This window comes from Lolium rigidum, chromosome 1 (assembly GCF_022539505.1).
Source record: "Lolium rigidum isolate FL_2022 chromosome 1, APGP_CSIRO_Lrig_0.1, whole genome shotgun sequence".
NCBI classification, from domain to species: Eukaryota; Viridiplantae; Streptophyta; class Magnoliopsida; order Poales; family Poaceae; genus Lolium; species Lolium rigidum.
Window position 1 is genome coordinate 321766614 of NC_061508.1, and position 15931 is coordinate 321782544.

Sequence of the window (15931 nt, forward strand, 5' to 3'; positions counted from 1 at the left end):
GTACTTCATCCATTTCCCTTTCGTTCGTACATTTACTAGTTTATTATACTCCCTCCCATGAAACATGTCACAGGTTTGTTGAAAATTGGATGTATCCTAATACTACTTAGTGCCTAAATACATCAAACTTTAGATAAACTTAGACGAGTTTCATGAGACGGAGGGAGTACACCACATGTGTCCAATCCTGCGTACATGCATATTGACCGCAGTGTGATATAAGTACTATATTAAACCTTAACAGGCTCAATTTTTCTCAGATTTTTAGATTTTGTTTTGGATTAATTTGGTGCTCACACGTATGTGCTTTAGATGTTTTGATTTCTGCAAGGGTTTTTGCGTGTGCACTTTGGGTGCTCTCTAGGAGTTTTTAGGGAGGCTGAAAGTTTATGTGCTGGTAACACGTATGCAACTTTTTTCCTTCCTTCGTGTTGCTTCAACTATGGGATGCATCATGTACCTTTGCGTGTGGCTATAGTACATAATATAGGTGGTCAAAGCGGTGTCCACTTCCATCGTATTACGAGCCAACCAGCCAATTTGCCCCCAACCTCTTCCATCTCCCGTAGCATCCGCCGCTCTGGATTCTCTGACTACGTTTCTTTACTGTCTTCCATGGCCTCTACCGACATCCTTTTCCCATGTCAGTCTCCTGCTCCCCCTCCCTGGCCACGCTCAGCGGCGTCGCACGGCGTCTCCGCCTCCCCGTCTTCCATTTCCCTGACGCGGTGGTCGGCCGCGCAACTACGCGCGCCCACGAAACCCTAGCCTCGCCATGGGCTTGGTCGCCGCCGCACCTCCAGCTCCTCCTCGTGGAGCACGACTTCGTCTACTTCGCCTGCACCTCCTCCTCAACCTTCCCGAGATCTTGCCTACATCGACGTCGACGACCGCCTACTGAAACCCCGCGTCGACCACATCATGCCCGACCACCCTGTGGCGTCCCCGAAGGTGTGGTGGTCTGGTGCTGGTGCTACTGCCTCCTGGGCTGGCCGTCGCCTCCCGATCTCAGTGCGGCGGTAGGCTCAACTAGCCCCTTTCCTTGCATTTTGTGTAGATTTCCTTCAATTGGTGAGGGCGGCAGCGTTTTCAGTATGATTTCTTGGCTTCTTGAAGGCCAGAAGCATCTTTGACCCGACTTTGCTTCATAGTTTTGAGCAATTTTGCCAATTTTGGGTGAGCTCGAGCGCCCCTGATCTTGATCCGCTCCACAGGTCTCCCTCGTGGAAAATCTACTCGAATCCGTGAATCTTGGTGCGGACGCACAGGAGGAGCCCCGCGTAGCCTCCGGTGCTGATGATTTTGTCCAAGTATGTTTCCAGCGTCAAGCTAGAACAACTCGCCGATGAACTTCAGCCTGGCATCCACGCTGGCGCATGTCGTGTTCAAGCGGCCATTCCCGCCGCCATCTATGGCGAACCGTATTGGCGCGCTCCTAACGCGGCGGCCGACGGAGCCCAACGAGGCATCCGTCAGTGAGGCAGGACAAGAGATTTGTTTTTCTAGAACTTCTTCGCCAAGTACAGGCTCGGTTAGAAGGTCAACAGTGGCCACTTCGGCTACACGTGCGCCTTCAAGGCCAAGAAGGCAAGCAAAAGGGCCAGGATGGTCACCAAGGTCATTCCCAAGGCAAAGGTCAGATGTTATTTGTCTCAGATTATTGGAAACGCTATTTGCTCACCTGAAATCAGGTTAATTGATCATGATTTCTGTGTCATATATACCATGTAGTTTAGATCAGTTTTGTGACTATTTGGCTGTGCAAATTTGATGTGGTACAGATTCATTCCCTTCTGGATATGTTTTGGCTTAGATGAGTTCAGATGACTGGCCGGCCTAATTTCCTTGCCTTCATAACCTGTGAAATGTTGTGCGAGAACTGAGAAACCCCTCAATATGAATTGACCATTCTTTCCTCTTCAGCAATTAGCTATTGATTACCATTCACTATTGCGTTAGCTATTATAAAATATAATCTAATGAACACAGATCCTTTGCACAGGCACTGCAGACACCATTCAAAAGATATTCGCCTGACATACTGCGTCTGGTAAGTGTATTTTGTAGTGCTTGCATCGTCTGTTTCGTTGCAGAAATCTCTCATACTGTCTATGTTCAGTTGCACTCTCTACATCTTTACCAGATTTTACTTATGTGTAATTGAACATCATCATGTCTGAATGATGCAGTATCTGCTCATTTGTGTCATTTGCAAGCTCATCTTTATTAGCCACCATCCTTGCTTAGTAGTCAGCCCTTCGGTTTCAGGTTGACCGATACGAACGCTGATTACTCGGTTGCACTGCAAGTCGGCGTTCCGGATAATTCGTGGAAGCTGTCAAGCGCACGAGGAGGTGGCAGGTTGGCGCCGTTGTCGTTGTCAAGACAGCCCAAGTGTGCTCTCTTCTTGGTTCCCTGCATCCTGTGATCTTCCGCTCTGTTCTAGCCTACAGTTACACCGTGACTTCACCGCTTGGAGGCTTGGAGCCTTCGGCTGCCCTGTGTCCCTGGCTCCCTGCTTTCCATCTCTGGCCCAGAGTTCAGAGCTGTCGGCGCCTTTGTATTTTGCACTGTCTGACGCAGGACCGTACTGATCTTAGTTCATACTCTGGCTTACATCTCTGACATGCACAGCCGCAGCACCGCCGATGAGCAATCAGCTCATGTTGGACTGTAGGACTCATATTATTTGTTTTGAGGTAAATAAATCTCCTCCATAAGAGATTGTTTGCTTTAGTTTCCAATAGCAATTAGTATGCATATATATGTTTTGAGTGGCTGCACATAGTTTGTGTTTTGTTCCCTGTCATTTTGCATTTATATATGGGTTCAAGGTGGTGTATTCACTTAGCTAACACGTATTGTGACAGCTCAAGTTGTCTACAAAGTGTCATTTTTTCTTGCTCATGGTGCATCTATGTTTGCAGCAGCTAAAGAAATTTTCTTAAATTAAGCTCAATCCTTTATATCCATAGAGCAAACATTTTGAATTTAAATGCATTTCAAGCATATTCTTACATCGTCTCTTGACCTGATATGTTGATAGAGATCATCCGTTCTCACTTTGGCACTATTTGCTAATAGAAAATGTTTGTCTGACGCCTCGATCATAAATGAGATGAGCTTTGCTGAACTTCAGGTATTAGAAAACATCTAGGAGGTAAGGAGGGCCAAACATGGACCTAAAACCTGGAAGTCTTTATAGAGGGCAACAACAGATAAAAGCTACGGGGCCGTTTTGGATTACTCCTTCCATGAAGATTGAATATTCTCCTCGGATATTACCTTGGCACGTTATATCTAACAGACAGTTTGCATATTTGTTAGGCTTTATTGAACATGTATTAGAACATAGGGCCTGCTTTCAGTGAGGTTTGATGGTAGATATTTTGTGTTTCTTCACAAAATCTTACATGTTCAAATTCACATCGGTGGGGTATTTTCTTAATGGGATTTTGTGATCTCATAACAGTCTTGGGCTAGATTGTGGAGAACTATGAATAACCAAAAGTTAACAATAATATATTTATAACATATCGAACTTCAGAATGAGTTTTGGGGGTTACTTTGATATATTCTTTAATATCTACTGGTAATCTAATCTCATTTAGCTTGTGCTTAACATTTATGCATCATTAGTGCGGCCAGAGCAACACTAGAACTCTGAGCATACAATGTAAAAAAAAAGAACTATGAGCAGTGCATGCACTCTAAGAAAGACAATCTTTTATTCTACAACTAGCATCCACATTTTTTGGGTCTAAATATAGATTCATGTCAGATGTCTTGGCTGTAGGTCCAAGCACCAACACTAAAACTGCATATGATTTGTTTCTGTGATACCTTCTTATTCTTTTTCATATTAATATAGTGGTGTCACTAGAACTGCTAATTAGGACAAATTTAATTTGCAGTACAGGTCCCACGTTGTGTTCACTTCCATTGATAAACAGCTCAGAATTAGAAATTTGCTTATAAACAATTAAGTTTCCATTTAGCTACATGTACCACAATGATGTAGTTTACAATTTCAATGATCTCCGATGGTGCATAATTTTCGATTGCTCCACACCTCATCGTTTCAAGATTAATATAAATTTTCTTATAGTAATGTTGCTGATAGAGGAGTAGGATCGATGCAACAATTACTGTGTTTTCAGTTTTTTTTTGGAAGTGAGCTTTTGTTTTGGTTGGAGTTTCTCTTTTACGTCAAGGTTTAAGTATAATCAGTACCCTTTTAAGATTGGGATCTTTAGATGCTACAAAATTATGATATGTCGATATGTCCCATCGCCCAAGGATGAATGTCCAGGGTGAGCACCACGGCAGTGCGCCATTCCCTGTTGGGCGAGGAGGAAGAGCATGTTAGTGCCCATAGCTGAGCCTCCTCCTTCTCTGATTCATTTCTAGGTTAGTTTCTTGCTGTGTTAATGTTCGTGTACAAATCCCTACAACGAATATAGAGGAGCTTTTGATTTAGATAAGAGATCTCCAAAATTTATAGCAGAACATATCCCTATACAATTGCCATTAATCATCTATGTAAAGGGCCTTTTGCTTTAGAGATAAGATCACCATAATTTCTATGCAGTACTTTTTTACACCCGAATTTCTGAATTCAAAGAAAGTTTTAATAGTTATGTGTATAAGTATAATACTTTTGATCTTTGCAAACCCGCAACGTCTGTTGGTGATATGTTTGCTGAAGCTTAATTCAAGAGGGTGATATCTCTCTATTTTTTCGCATCATTACCTTCTCAAATAAATGGGTATATGCAAAGTCATTATTGCGGGTGAGAGAACAGGGAGATCATTCGAGGCAACACACCTGACATGGATGACCTCAAATGGTTATTGTTATATATGGATTAATAATTCATGTAAATATTAACCTTAAATGTTTTCTGGTGTAGATATTGCTCATGCAGATACATGTGCATCACCTACGTCAGACCAACAGAGGATTGCCAATATCTACCAGAGTACCAGACTGATGTACATGTCATGATATCCATTTCGTTGGGTAATTTTACTGCCGAACCATATGCAGCATCACCTGTAAGTACTGTTTAGTAGACAGCCTTTCAGTACCTGTCATAGCATAACCATCTTATATATCTTTTCGTAATAGTGGGATTTTAGAGTGCCTTTTGCATAAAGATAAAACTTAAATCTATGCAAATCATATGTGTTTAAAGGCCAGTAAAGAGTGTTCCAGACTATCCTTTTCAGTTCTTTTTAATTTTCATTTGTCTCTAACATACAAACTCTATTATGAAATTGTCTGATGTTCTTAGTCATGTATAGTAGTATTTACATTTGAATGCAAGTTGCAAGGCATAATTATGTTTTTATCATGGGTTGTTGGCGTCCTCCAACAAGGCTAATCCTGGGATTAATTTTTCGGAGGATTTTACATGTGACCCTTGTATATGCTGAGAAAAACTGCTTAAACTTAAGCGATCTGAAGTCATAGAAAGTGCACTTCTGTTCTTTCTACATAATTACCACCATTGACTTGCTAAATGAACAATGCAGTTTGTGCCCATTTGAGCTTTGTGTAGTCTGCTATATATAGTTTTCTTCTGGTGACTTTTGTCTGTTCACCTAGGTAAGCCGCATTACCTAAAAGCTCAAGATTTATGTTAGATTTCGAGTTTTGAAAATATGTTTCCATATGTTCTTTAAATTCAGAGTAGTGAAACTTTATACTTACGTGGCCATCAAGTTATTCAGTCCTGCATGTGTTGCATTATCTAGCGTACTAGACACATTTTGTCATTGTTGTTATTAGCTCAGGGAACTTTGCATCGTGGCCTAACATTTGAACTGTTTTGTAGCACTGCTTACTCGGTCCTCACACCCATCTTTACTTGCAACATTGGCTAATTTTGTAGACATGCTAGCTGGAGGTCTTACTCGGTTTTTTGGTCAACATTGGAGTGGAACTGATGCAACCCTTATTGTGCATACCACGACGTTGATGAGCAGGCCCAGCGAACAAGCTGCAGATAAGCAAGGTACCGGCTATAGGCCTTGCCATTTTGTCTTTGATCCATGGATTTGCTCACGATTTGGTTTGCGGTTGTCATGTGTGCATGCGGTGTGTTCTCATTCAACCTGGAACAGATATCTGCTCCTGATGCTGCCATACGGTAATGGCCAAATAATCATTTGATAATGAGGACCGGGGAGAGAGGTGGAAATGAGATTAAGAATTGTGTTTTATGTGATTTCAAGGCTGTAGTGCATAATTTAGTTGGTTGAAGGAGGGGCGCAAAGTAGGTTTGCTTGGATGCATTGTGTTTTTACTGTATAGTGGGGTACTTGCTATATTTCCATTTTACACAAAAAAAACTTGTTTTATGCATGTTCCACTCAATGTGTTCTAAAAGATGTATGCTTACCATTCTCCTACATTTGTAGATGATCTGGAGTCCATTGGAGTACACGAGAAAGTTCATCTGCTGATTAACAATTTTGTCTTCTAAATAGGATATGGGTTCAACTGGCAAATTCTGTAGTGATATATTTGGAGAAAACACTAAGAATTTGCGTTTCTTTTCATGAAATGGAAGAACGGTACATGCCTCCTAGGAGGTGAGTTACATCATTTGTTACATAGTTTAGTAGACGTCCCAAGTTCTTGGGATGATCACTCTTTGGCCGGCAGCCCCGGTTTTTGCCGAAAGTGCCGCCTCAGCCCTAATTCTCTCTACTAGCAGGGAATTGGAGGCTGATCCTTGTACATGTATCTTGGTGTGGCTTGCCTGGCCTTGATCCACCGGTTGCTAAGTGAGGCTTTGTCTTCGTCTTTAGGTGGACTGCATGTCATTCGTAGCCAATAGAGCGTCTCATGCAACACTTGCCTTAAGAAGAGGCAAAAACTAAACTACCATCTGGCGTCAGGATTAATGGTATTTTTTGAAGCTGATAACTATTTACCATTAATTTTAATTTTTTACCATTAATGAGCCATCATCTGGCGCGGCGTGCCGCCGCGCCGATCATTGCTAGTATTTTTTAACAAAAAGTAACCTGGAAAAACCTCGGAAGACTCACTAAGGGCATCTCCAACCGGGCGACCAAAACGGACGCGTTGGGCCGTCCGTTTTGGGCCGTTTGGGTCGCCGCCCGGACACGCGGACAGCGCCCCGAGTCCGCGTGTCCGTTTGGGTCGCGCGCTGCGCCCAACGCGCGGACGCATCGCATAAACCGGAGAAAAAAGAAAACAAAAAAAAGCTAATTTGAACGAAATTTCATTTAACATACGCCCTATTTTGGGCAAATTTAGTACATAGCCCTATTTTGGGCAAATAAAACTAACAAAAGAAGCCCCTATATGGGCTTTTACATTTAAACTAATATAAAAACCCTCTATTAGGGTTTGGTCGGCGGCGCGGTGGCCGCCGGTGCGCCGCCTAGCCCCACAGGGCGTCGTCGGCGACGTCGTCGTCGTCCCAGGGTGGCGAGGCGCTGTCGTGGCTCGACCGCGCCGGGGACTCCGGCCACGGAGACCACTGGGCCTCCTCCCACGGCGAGTGGGGGTCCGGAGCCACCCGAGGCTGCGGCGGCGCACGGAGCAGCGCCTCCTCCCTGAGGCGCTGCTGCCTCTCCGCCGGGCGCGGCGCCCGGCCGCCCGGCGTCGCCGCTCCCGCCGCCGCTGCTCCTCGCGGCGCTCCTCGTCGGCGCGGCGCCCGGCCTCCTCCCGCCGCGCCGCCTCCTCCTCCTCCCGTCGCGCCCGGCGGGCCCGGGCGTAGAGCTCCCAGCCCTCCGCCTCCTCGACCTCCTCGCCGGGCCGCCTCCTCCATCTCGGAGGTGCGAATGGCCTCATGGAGGTCCGGCCATTGCGCCTCCTCCTCCGCCGCCGAGATCATCTTGGCGGCGCGGAGGTCCGGGTCCTCCTCCGAGGACTCCGGCTTCGGCTCGAGGAGGAGAGGCGGCGGTTGCGGCAATGGCGCACCGCCGCGGGCGGCCTCTCCGATGTGGAGGCCGCGCTGGTTTCCTCCCGACGGCCGCAACGCCGGCGGACGACGGCGGCTGCTGCTAGCCTCGTCGTCGTTCGCTCCGGGAGCGAACCGTCGCTTCGGGGCCATGGCGGCGGTTTTGCTCGGGAGTGGAGTGGGGACTGGAGTGGATGGCCAGATCCCCTCCAGTCCCCATTTAATAGTCTCCCTGGTCACCGACAGGTGGGCCCAAGGGAGACGAGGCGACCAGCGCGCGGACGCGAGCGGACGGCGCATGCTGTCCGCGGCCACGCAAACCCGGCCCAGATTTGGGCCGGGTTTGCGTCGTTCTGGACGCGGCGCCCGTCCGCTTTTGCGGTGCGTCCCCGCGTTGGGCCGCGATTTTGTCCGGCTGGACCCATCCGGACGCGCGGACGCGGGATGGGTCGCCCGGTTGGAGATGCCCTAACGAGCGAGAGCTGCCAAAGAGATCCGAGGACAAACTAGTCCACGCACTAGAGTCCTATACTCTAGAAACTTGTATCAAATTTTCTGTTAGATTCATATTGGTAATTGGAGATGGTGTAGAGGTAGTCGTGACAGAAACACATATGGACGCCGCCGGCACTGCCTGGGAGGCCATCGGTGGTAGACGGTCTTCGCGCCCTTTTAGCACCACTTAGGTCATGCCCAGAAAAACCAAAACAAAGTCTTATTAGCACTTCCGATCATTGTGCACACGTGAGAAAGGTGCGGTGAGCCACACCCCTTTCTCTTTCGGTTTGTTACCCGAGATCAAATTCCAACACAAACTAGTCCACGCACTAGAGACATGTACTCTGGAAACATGTATCAAATTTTCTGTTAGATCCATACAGTACATCTTATCAAGTATTTCAGATGTTTGAGGATACTACAAATAAGGAAACATATACACATTATCATATCTATTAAGATGCATAAATTAATTTCGGGAGTAATAAAACTTTTTTGTTTGCTTAAAAATAAGGTGCAATTCTCACTGTAAATTAAAGATTGAGACCGCATGAAATATTTATCTTAATATATACTCCCTCCGTCCCATTTTAATTAACTTGGCTGTCTTTTTTGCGAAAACCCCCCACATTTTCTTGTTTTTGAGCGTACACCGTTGGTTGCCAAGTCAACTAGAAACCAGCCCCACGACACGTACCCATCGTCCCCTTCCCCCGTCCCCTCCCTCCCAGTTCTCTCCCTCAACAGTTCCACCCACCACCTCCCCGTCGCCGCCGCCGCAGCTCCCCGTCCCCTTCCTCTCGTCGCCACCTTCTCCTCCTCATCGCCACCTTCTCCCCAATCGCCGCCGCAGCTGCCCATCCCCGTCCCCTTCTCCTTCTCCCGTCCATGTGAAGCATCTCCACGCCCCGCTCGAATCTGTGAATCGGTGAGGTAGACAAACCCTCCGCCAGGACTCCAATCAAAGTCGGCTTTGACTTCCGATCGATGGACAACCTGCACACGGGGACTCAATTTTTCCCACCCCTACCGATCAAGATATGTCCATTACATGTGCCTTGATGGCAGTGCTCCGGCGAGCAGGAGCTGGAGCGTGGCGTACAGGAGGTGGGTGGCAGCGCGTGGCGTGCTCCGTCAAGCAGGAGAGCTGGTGCTCCGTGTGTGGCGTGCCCAGCAGGAGCGGGCGAAGATGCTGGCTCGATCGATCCAGTGCTGGACGGAGGTTACTGTTTTTGTTAAGGACTGGACTGTAAAATGAGATTAGTGAACCGTTTTTCTCCTCCCGCGTTGATTAAAACGGGACGGAGGGAGTATGAGAGTTGTAATTTTATTTTTCTCAGTTAAAATAAATAATTATCTAAGATATTATACTGAATGCCGTATCTTCTTCTAAAATTATTAATAATCATCAACAAAAGTATAAAAGAGGTCTTAAAGTATAAAAAGTAATTATGTCACTGGACCACTTAACGATGAGTACAGACATTAGCACAAGCCGAAGACGCGCCCCCGTCGTCGCCCCACCATCACCAGAGCTGGCCAAACGTTGTCATAGTAGAGCTTGTCGTGGTAGACAAACGGGAAGTTATCGTATTCTTAGCTCCGTATCATTTTTCCAGATCAGGGGCAACTTCCTGCTCGGGCAGTTAAAGCCCTAATCGTTGGATTCCTAGGCTTGCCATTGTCGGTCCACACTTTTTTGTCATGTGATGAATCTCAACAACTATTTTGGCGAGAAAACTAGTACCTTAAACACATTTGCGAGGGCTTCAAGGAGTTTTTGTTTTATGCATACATGGCCAATCTGAAATAAGTAGGTGTAAAGAGTATCTCTCAATTCTGACGCCGAATAGAATTTTTTTTGAATATCGAAATAAAGGTTCTTGTCTTGTGGGGAATGATGAATTTTCATTTGGAATCCGGTACCAACAGGTATAATCTCCCCATAACTACGTTTTCTTTTAACCCTTTCAACCAATCAATGCGACCTCGTAGGGCAGCTGCTAAAACTGAAGCAATTTCTTTAAAAACTTGCTTTAGATATAAAACTTTGGGTATTTAGGAAAGCTCTTGTTATTGCCAATAAAATTGCACGACAATAGACCGATTCAACCAAAGCTCGCGCTGCCCATTCTGCTCGCAGATCAATTTCTCTATAAAAAAAATACTCCTTTTGTAGTTCTTTGCGTACATGTATGGAACTCAACGAGAAACGACAAATCCGAAGCTCAATTTTTTTTATTGGTGATGCTTGCTAGTTTATGTGGATTCGTAGAATAATAGTGACATTTTCAGAGGATTTTTACAATCTTACTTGGAAACTACGATCAGTTCTGACTTTTGATCCTCGGTTCTAGAACTAAAGAGCTCTAGAAAGCGCAAATCTGAAATCGGTGGCCTTTGACCACGGAGCAACTATGATACCCTGGCTTCAAGGTTGACGCACCACATGGAGCATCCGATTGGACCTCACATATCTCCCTGCCCCGTAACATCGTTTGCCCGGCCAGAAACGAGACTGCTTTGTCTATAGGGGGTCAAAGTTTGAAAAGGGGGGACACTGAAGCAAAAGCCATAGGTTTTATTAATTGATGAAACACCATGAGCGGCCCCAACATTTTCAGTACTTTTTACAGAATCTGTTCTCTTTCCCCTCCCCTGCCCCAGCCGTTTACATGACGAAGTTGGTGAGGACTTTCTGAACCAGATGCTCCCCGTAGACGACCCTCTCGTACTTGGCAACGCCGCCCGTCTTCTCCCGGCAGAACTTCACGGGCTCCACCGCAGCGTCGAAGTTCGACTGTACCGTATTCACGAGATACAAGAAGATTGAACATAAGTAACTAAGCACCTCGGTTGGTACTGATCGCAAAACTGTTTGTGCGCGACACAGCTGCGTATACATACCTCGTAGAAGAAGGCGACAGATACACGGTATCGAGGGGAGTTGTTGACGACTCTGTGGAGTGTGGGCTGATATATCCCATTCGACCAAACCTAACCAAGATAATATGATATGATTTACAGCTAATAAGGTTGCTAAAGAAACAGAATGAATAAAGTTGCTAAATAGATAAATTTCGGCGAGGTTGCGAAGAATGGAACCTTTAACATGTCACCGATGTTGCAAACAAAGGTTCCAGGTACCGGCTTGGCGTATATCCACTCACCAGACAGGTTTCTGACCTGCAACCATATTAGCAAAGATTTTCCGTACATCAATTTCTTCCCTTCAGAAGAAGCAGAGGGCATTAACGTATGCAAGATATGTATGTCAGTGTTGCTAATGAAGAATGAAATACCTCAAGAGCACATATGTCATCATCCTGGTTTACCAGAGTCAGAAAACCTGCAGTTTACCAAATAGTATGATCATTCTGAAAATTGTACTATTATTGACTTTTAAATAAGACAATACTAGACAACCAAGAGAGGAGGTGTACCAACCATAATCTGTATGAGCTCCGCTGAATTGGTCATAGTACGCATGCAATTAGTGCAAAAGAGAAGCAGAGTGAGATGTATCAACCCAAGTGAGCATAACTTTTGAACTCCAGTATATGCCACAAAACAACAACGTGAAATGTTTTTCTTACCAGCCGGTATCAGTGAGTTGCTCTTGCGGGATGTCAGCTGGCACTGGATATCCAATCAATCTGAGAACCCAGAAAGCATCTCCTGCTGTTTCGCCTTCGAAAGCATCCAACGGTGCACCCAATGCCAAGGCTATACCTCGCATGATCTTTCTTGAAAGATCTGCAATGAAAATGTCATAATAAATATCGTAATTCACTAGAGTCTATCTACAAGCAAAGAAGAAGAAATAAAGTGATTCAGATAAGTGTACCCCGTAAAAGGCTTGTATAGTTTTCTAGCAGCGCGTCAAAATTCGATGGGTTCTCTGGCCTGCATGGAAGATAAAGATCCGGTTCTTTCAAGCATATTAAGTACTCAAGGAGAATTCTTCACATTGTGAACATTATAGCATGAAATATTGATAGGCGTACTGTACAATAATGTGATAGGAGGAGTTAACATACATAGTACAACTACTTACAATCAAATATTTTCCATTTTCTGAAGAAATAAGAAGGCAGGAACTGAACCCTTTTATCATGAATTTGTATAAGAAAGCAGGAACTGAACCCTTTTATCAATAAGAAAGCAGGAACTGAACCATTTTCTAAGATATATCTTGAGAACAAAGAATGGTGTTCTTTGCAATGAAAAGAAATGCAATATGCCATTGCATTTTCTCGAAAAAAAAACAGAACAAAGAATGGTGATGGGGAGTTGGAAACATACCACAAATTAGATCCTTCCATTGGTTTAGCAAGATCTCCATATTTGCCTGGTTCAATAGGTGTATAGCACTGCCATGTTTGTTCTCATGGTTTAGCTCTGAACACTGAACAAACTAAACAAGCCTGACAAGAAAATTCAGAGACTGAGGTAAAACTTACATCGATTGCTTCATGCATATCAGGTTTACCCTTGGTAACATTTTCGCCAATTCTCTGATACCCTCTGACATGCCATAAGAAAATATTTTTATATGTTAAAGTCTTCCAAGGACCAAACAATGATCTAAACATAAAGGAGACAAGATAAGTTGGATTATTATAAGCAATCACACCTATATCCACTCTGAGGTGTCATTTTGATCTTCAGTTTTTCCTCGTGAGGAAGCTGGAAGAACTTGCGTGTGATGTCCCTAACTTCCGTCATTAGCGACTCCGAAATCCCATGGCCTCTCTGTTAAAATTGTAAAGCGAACACTTACCTTAGTTTAGCATACACACAACACATTGTTACTCAGCACGCGACCGATGAACTGAACATTGTTCAGAATAATTTATTTCTTCTCAAACTCGCTAAGATAGCTTCAGCCAGAATAGTTTTCGTTCATCAAACAAAAGGTAAAACCAACTGCACAAAACAGCTGAACATGACACACATAATATTCTGTTACGATCAGTGATTTTTTCTGTAAATCCCTGATGCTCTTTATTTCCCTTTTGAGTTGGAACACCATTACATCGTTAAAATGAAGTACAGAATCTGCTTAGAAGCTCAAATTGCTACCACAAAAGTTCAAGGAGTCATTACCACATAGAAGAATCCAGCCTCCTTACAAGCGTCGTCCAGCATCCGGATGACGTCCAACAAACCCTCGTCGTTGGCCATTTCAGGATCATCGATCTTCTCGACGAGCGGGCCAATATCTGATCATGCAAAGAAGAAAGTGAACTTCATTCAGATAAATAAATGGTGCGTCAGTTGTATCATCTGCTTCGAGCGAGGAATCTCTGCAATCAAATTCCTCAGGGGAAACAAGGAATCCTTTCCTCCCTATATACTCAGGGAAAGTTAGTGCGAGTCTCCTGAATTCAGAGAGGATGGAGAGTTCTGAAATTTTCGTCCCAGAATTCTCAATAACTCGTGATTACTGCCAGTTGCTACAGCTAGGACTGCGGCAAGAAGATTTATTCTGAATTCCTGACTCAGTGATCGCACCCCAGAAATTTTTCTTTCAGAAAGGATGGGGGGATCAGGCCAGATTCGGAATCTGAATCTTAAAGATGCCATATCCAGCAGAAGATTATGGTAATAAACTAATAACCGATGAAATGATTGAGCAAACAACGTACCGATAAGAGGGATGGCTTTGAAGTCGGAACCCATGCTGGCGAGAGAGGCTCGAGACTCGAGAGGAATTTGGGATTTGGGATAAGCGATGGCAGGTGAGGTGCGGCCGGATGAGAGTGGCGTTGACGGCAGGATTTGCAACCGTGCGTCACGTCAGTACGATGCGACGCAGAGGGAGGTTACGCACGTATATATAGGAGTTAATGGCACCCATGGTCACACAACTTGTTCAACATGTGCACTTAAGTCACACATGTTGCAAAACGAACTAACCGGTCACACAACTTGCGAAACATGTGCACCAGAAGTCACAAAACGGTTTGATGTCTGGTTTTTTGGCAAACCCAGTCACCCGCGGGCCACGTGAGGTAGACGGGGCAGTCAAAATTTACACAAAACCACCTATTTTTTTCTTCTATGTTCACCGCAGTTTAGCTTTGTCATGTTTGACAGCAAAGGAGAGTCATCTGACACGAATAATTGTGTTTTGTGACCGGTTTTTGCAAAAAGCCGGACATCAAACCGTTTTGTGACCTGTGGTGCACATGTTTCGCAAGTTGTGTGACCGGTTAGTTCGTTTTGCAACATGTGTGACTTAAGTGCACATGCGGAACAAGTTGTGTGACCGCGGGTGCCATTAACTCTATATATAGCGCAGCTAGCTAAACCAATCCTATTCGGTGACCAACTCTAGTACTACTCGGATTGTGTATTACTCTGAACCGTACAGCACACCACAAAGCGTTTTCCACTATCCAGTGAACCACAAAATGTTATCTCGATGTTTAAAGCAGGTCAAAAGTTGGGATAAACAGCCAATTCGGCCGTTTTTACAGAGATAGACCCTGCCGAGCGCCGTGTGGTTACTGTTTTGCACGCATTGAGAAGCGCGGGAGACAAGACGTATCCCATTACTCTCCACTCCACTTCCCTCACCACCCAATCGGCACTCTCACCGCTCTCGAAATCTCCATGGCCGCCGCTCCTCCTCCTCCCCCTCTGTCCGGCGGCCTCCCCAAGCGCTCCGCCCAGGAAGCGTAGGCGGCGCGCCAGCTTGACCTGCTAGCGGCCGGCGGAGGCAACCTCGTAGCTGCACTCAAGTCTCCGTCCCCGGTCTGTTCGAGGCCACGCGGACGACTTGGAGGTGACGGATGTGACCAGGGGATCGTCATCGGCGGCTGTCCGCGGTCCAAATAGCACCGCGGCAGGAAAGCAAGCACATGCGTTCAAATGTCCTACCCTCGCCGATTTGGCTGGGGTTTTTTCACCACCTCCGCCGGCCACCTCAAACAGGCGCTCGTCTTCTTTCCGGGCTCTGGCTGCTCGGTACATGTCTTGGAGCATTCCTCCGCCAACAGGAGTGCTCGATTTCTCCACGGTAAGTCCACAATCTCATAGATTTAGGTAGCGGTTAGGGTTTGGTCGAAATCGGTAACCTCCATTGATTGAGCTCAGCGTTACGGCTAAAATGCATGCTGTACTAGGTTAGCTTGTTGAGGTGCTACCTACGCATTCTATATTTCCCAAATTAGGCAGTGCAATTGTCGGGCTGTGAAATGATTGCACTCCCCAAACGGGGAAATTGGGAAAACATTATGTTTTCGACAAGGATATTGTAGTGACAAGATTTAGCAAGATGATGTCTACGTGTGCTTCTATTCTTGTAGACAGTGTTGGGCCTCCAAGAGCAGAGGTTTGTAGAACAACAACAAGTTTCCCTTAAGTGGATCACCCAAGGTTTATCGAACTCAGGGAGGTAGAGGTCAAAGATATTCCTCTCAAGCAACCCTGCAATTAAGATACAAGAAGTCTCTTGTGTCCCAACACACCTAATACACTTG

The 15931-nt window shown here is 45.4% G+C and overlaps 1 protein-coding gene across 1 annotated transcript; it reads right to left on the bottom strand.

Annotated features, from left to right (window-relative positions):
- Nucleotides 1–11002: 11002 nt before the first annotated feature.
- Nucleotides 11003–14260, bottom strand: LOC124684278 (2-oxoglutarate-dependent dioxygenase 33). Its single transcript, XM_047218624.1, has 12 exons — nucleotides 14093–14260; nucleotides 13551–13666; nucleotides 13078–13196; nucleotides 12905–12968; nucleotides 12747–12814; nucleotides 12289–12347; nucleotides 12038–12197; nucleotides 11889–11908; nucleotides 11744–11790; nucleotides 11547–11627; nucleotides 11349–11438; nucleotides 11003–11241 (listed from the first exon to the last, which is right to left on the bottom strand). Exons 1-12 carry the CDS (start codon nucleotides 14124–14126, stop codon nucleotides 11113–11115), a joined length of 987 nt encoding a protein of 328 aa, XP_047074580.1. The 5' UTR covers nucleotides 14127–14260; the 3' UTR covers nucleotides 11003–11112.
- Nucleotides 14261–15931: the final 1671 nt, after the last annotated feature.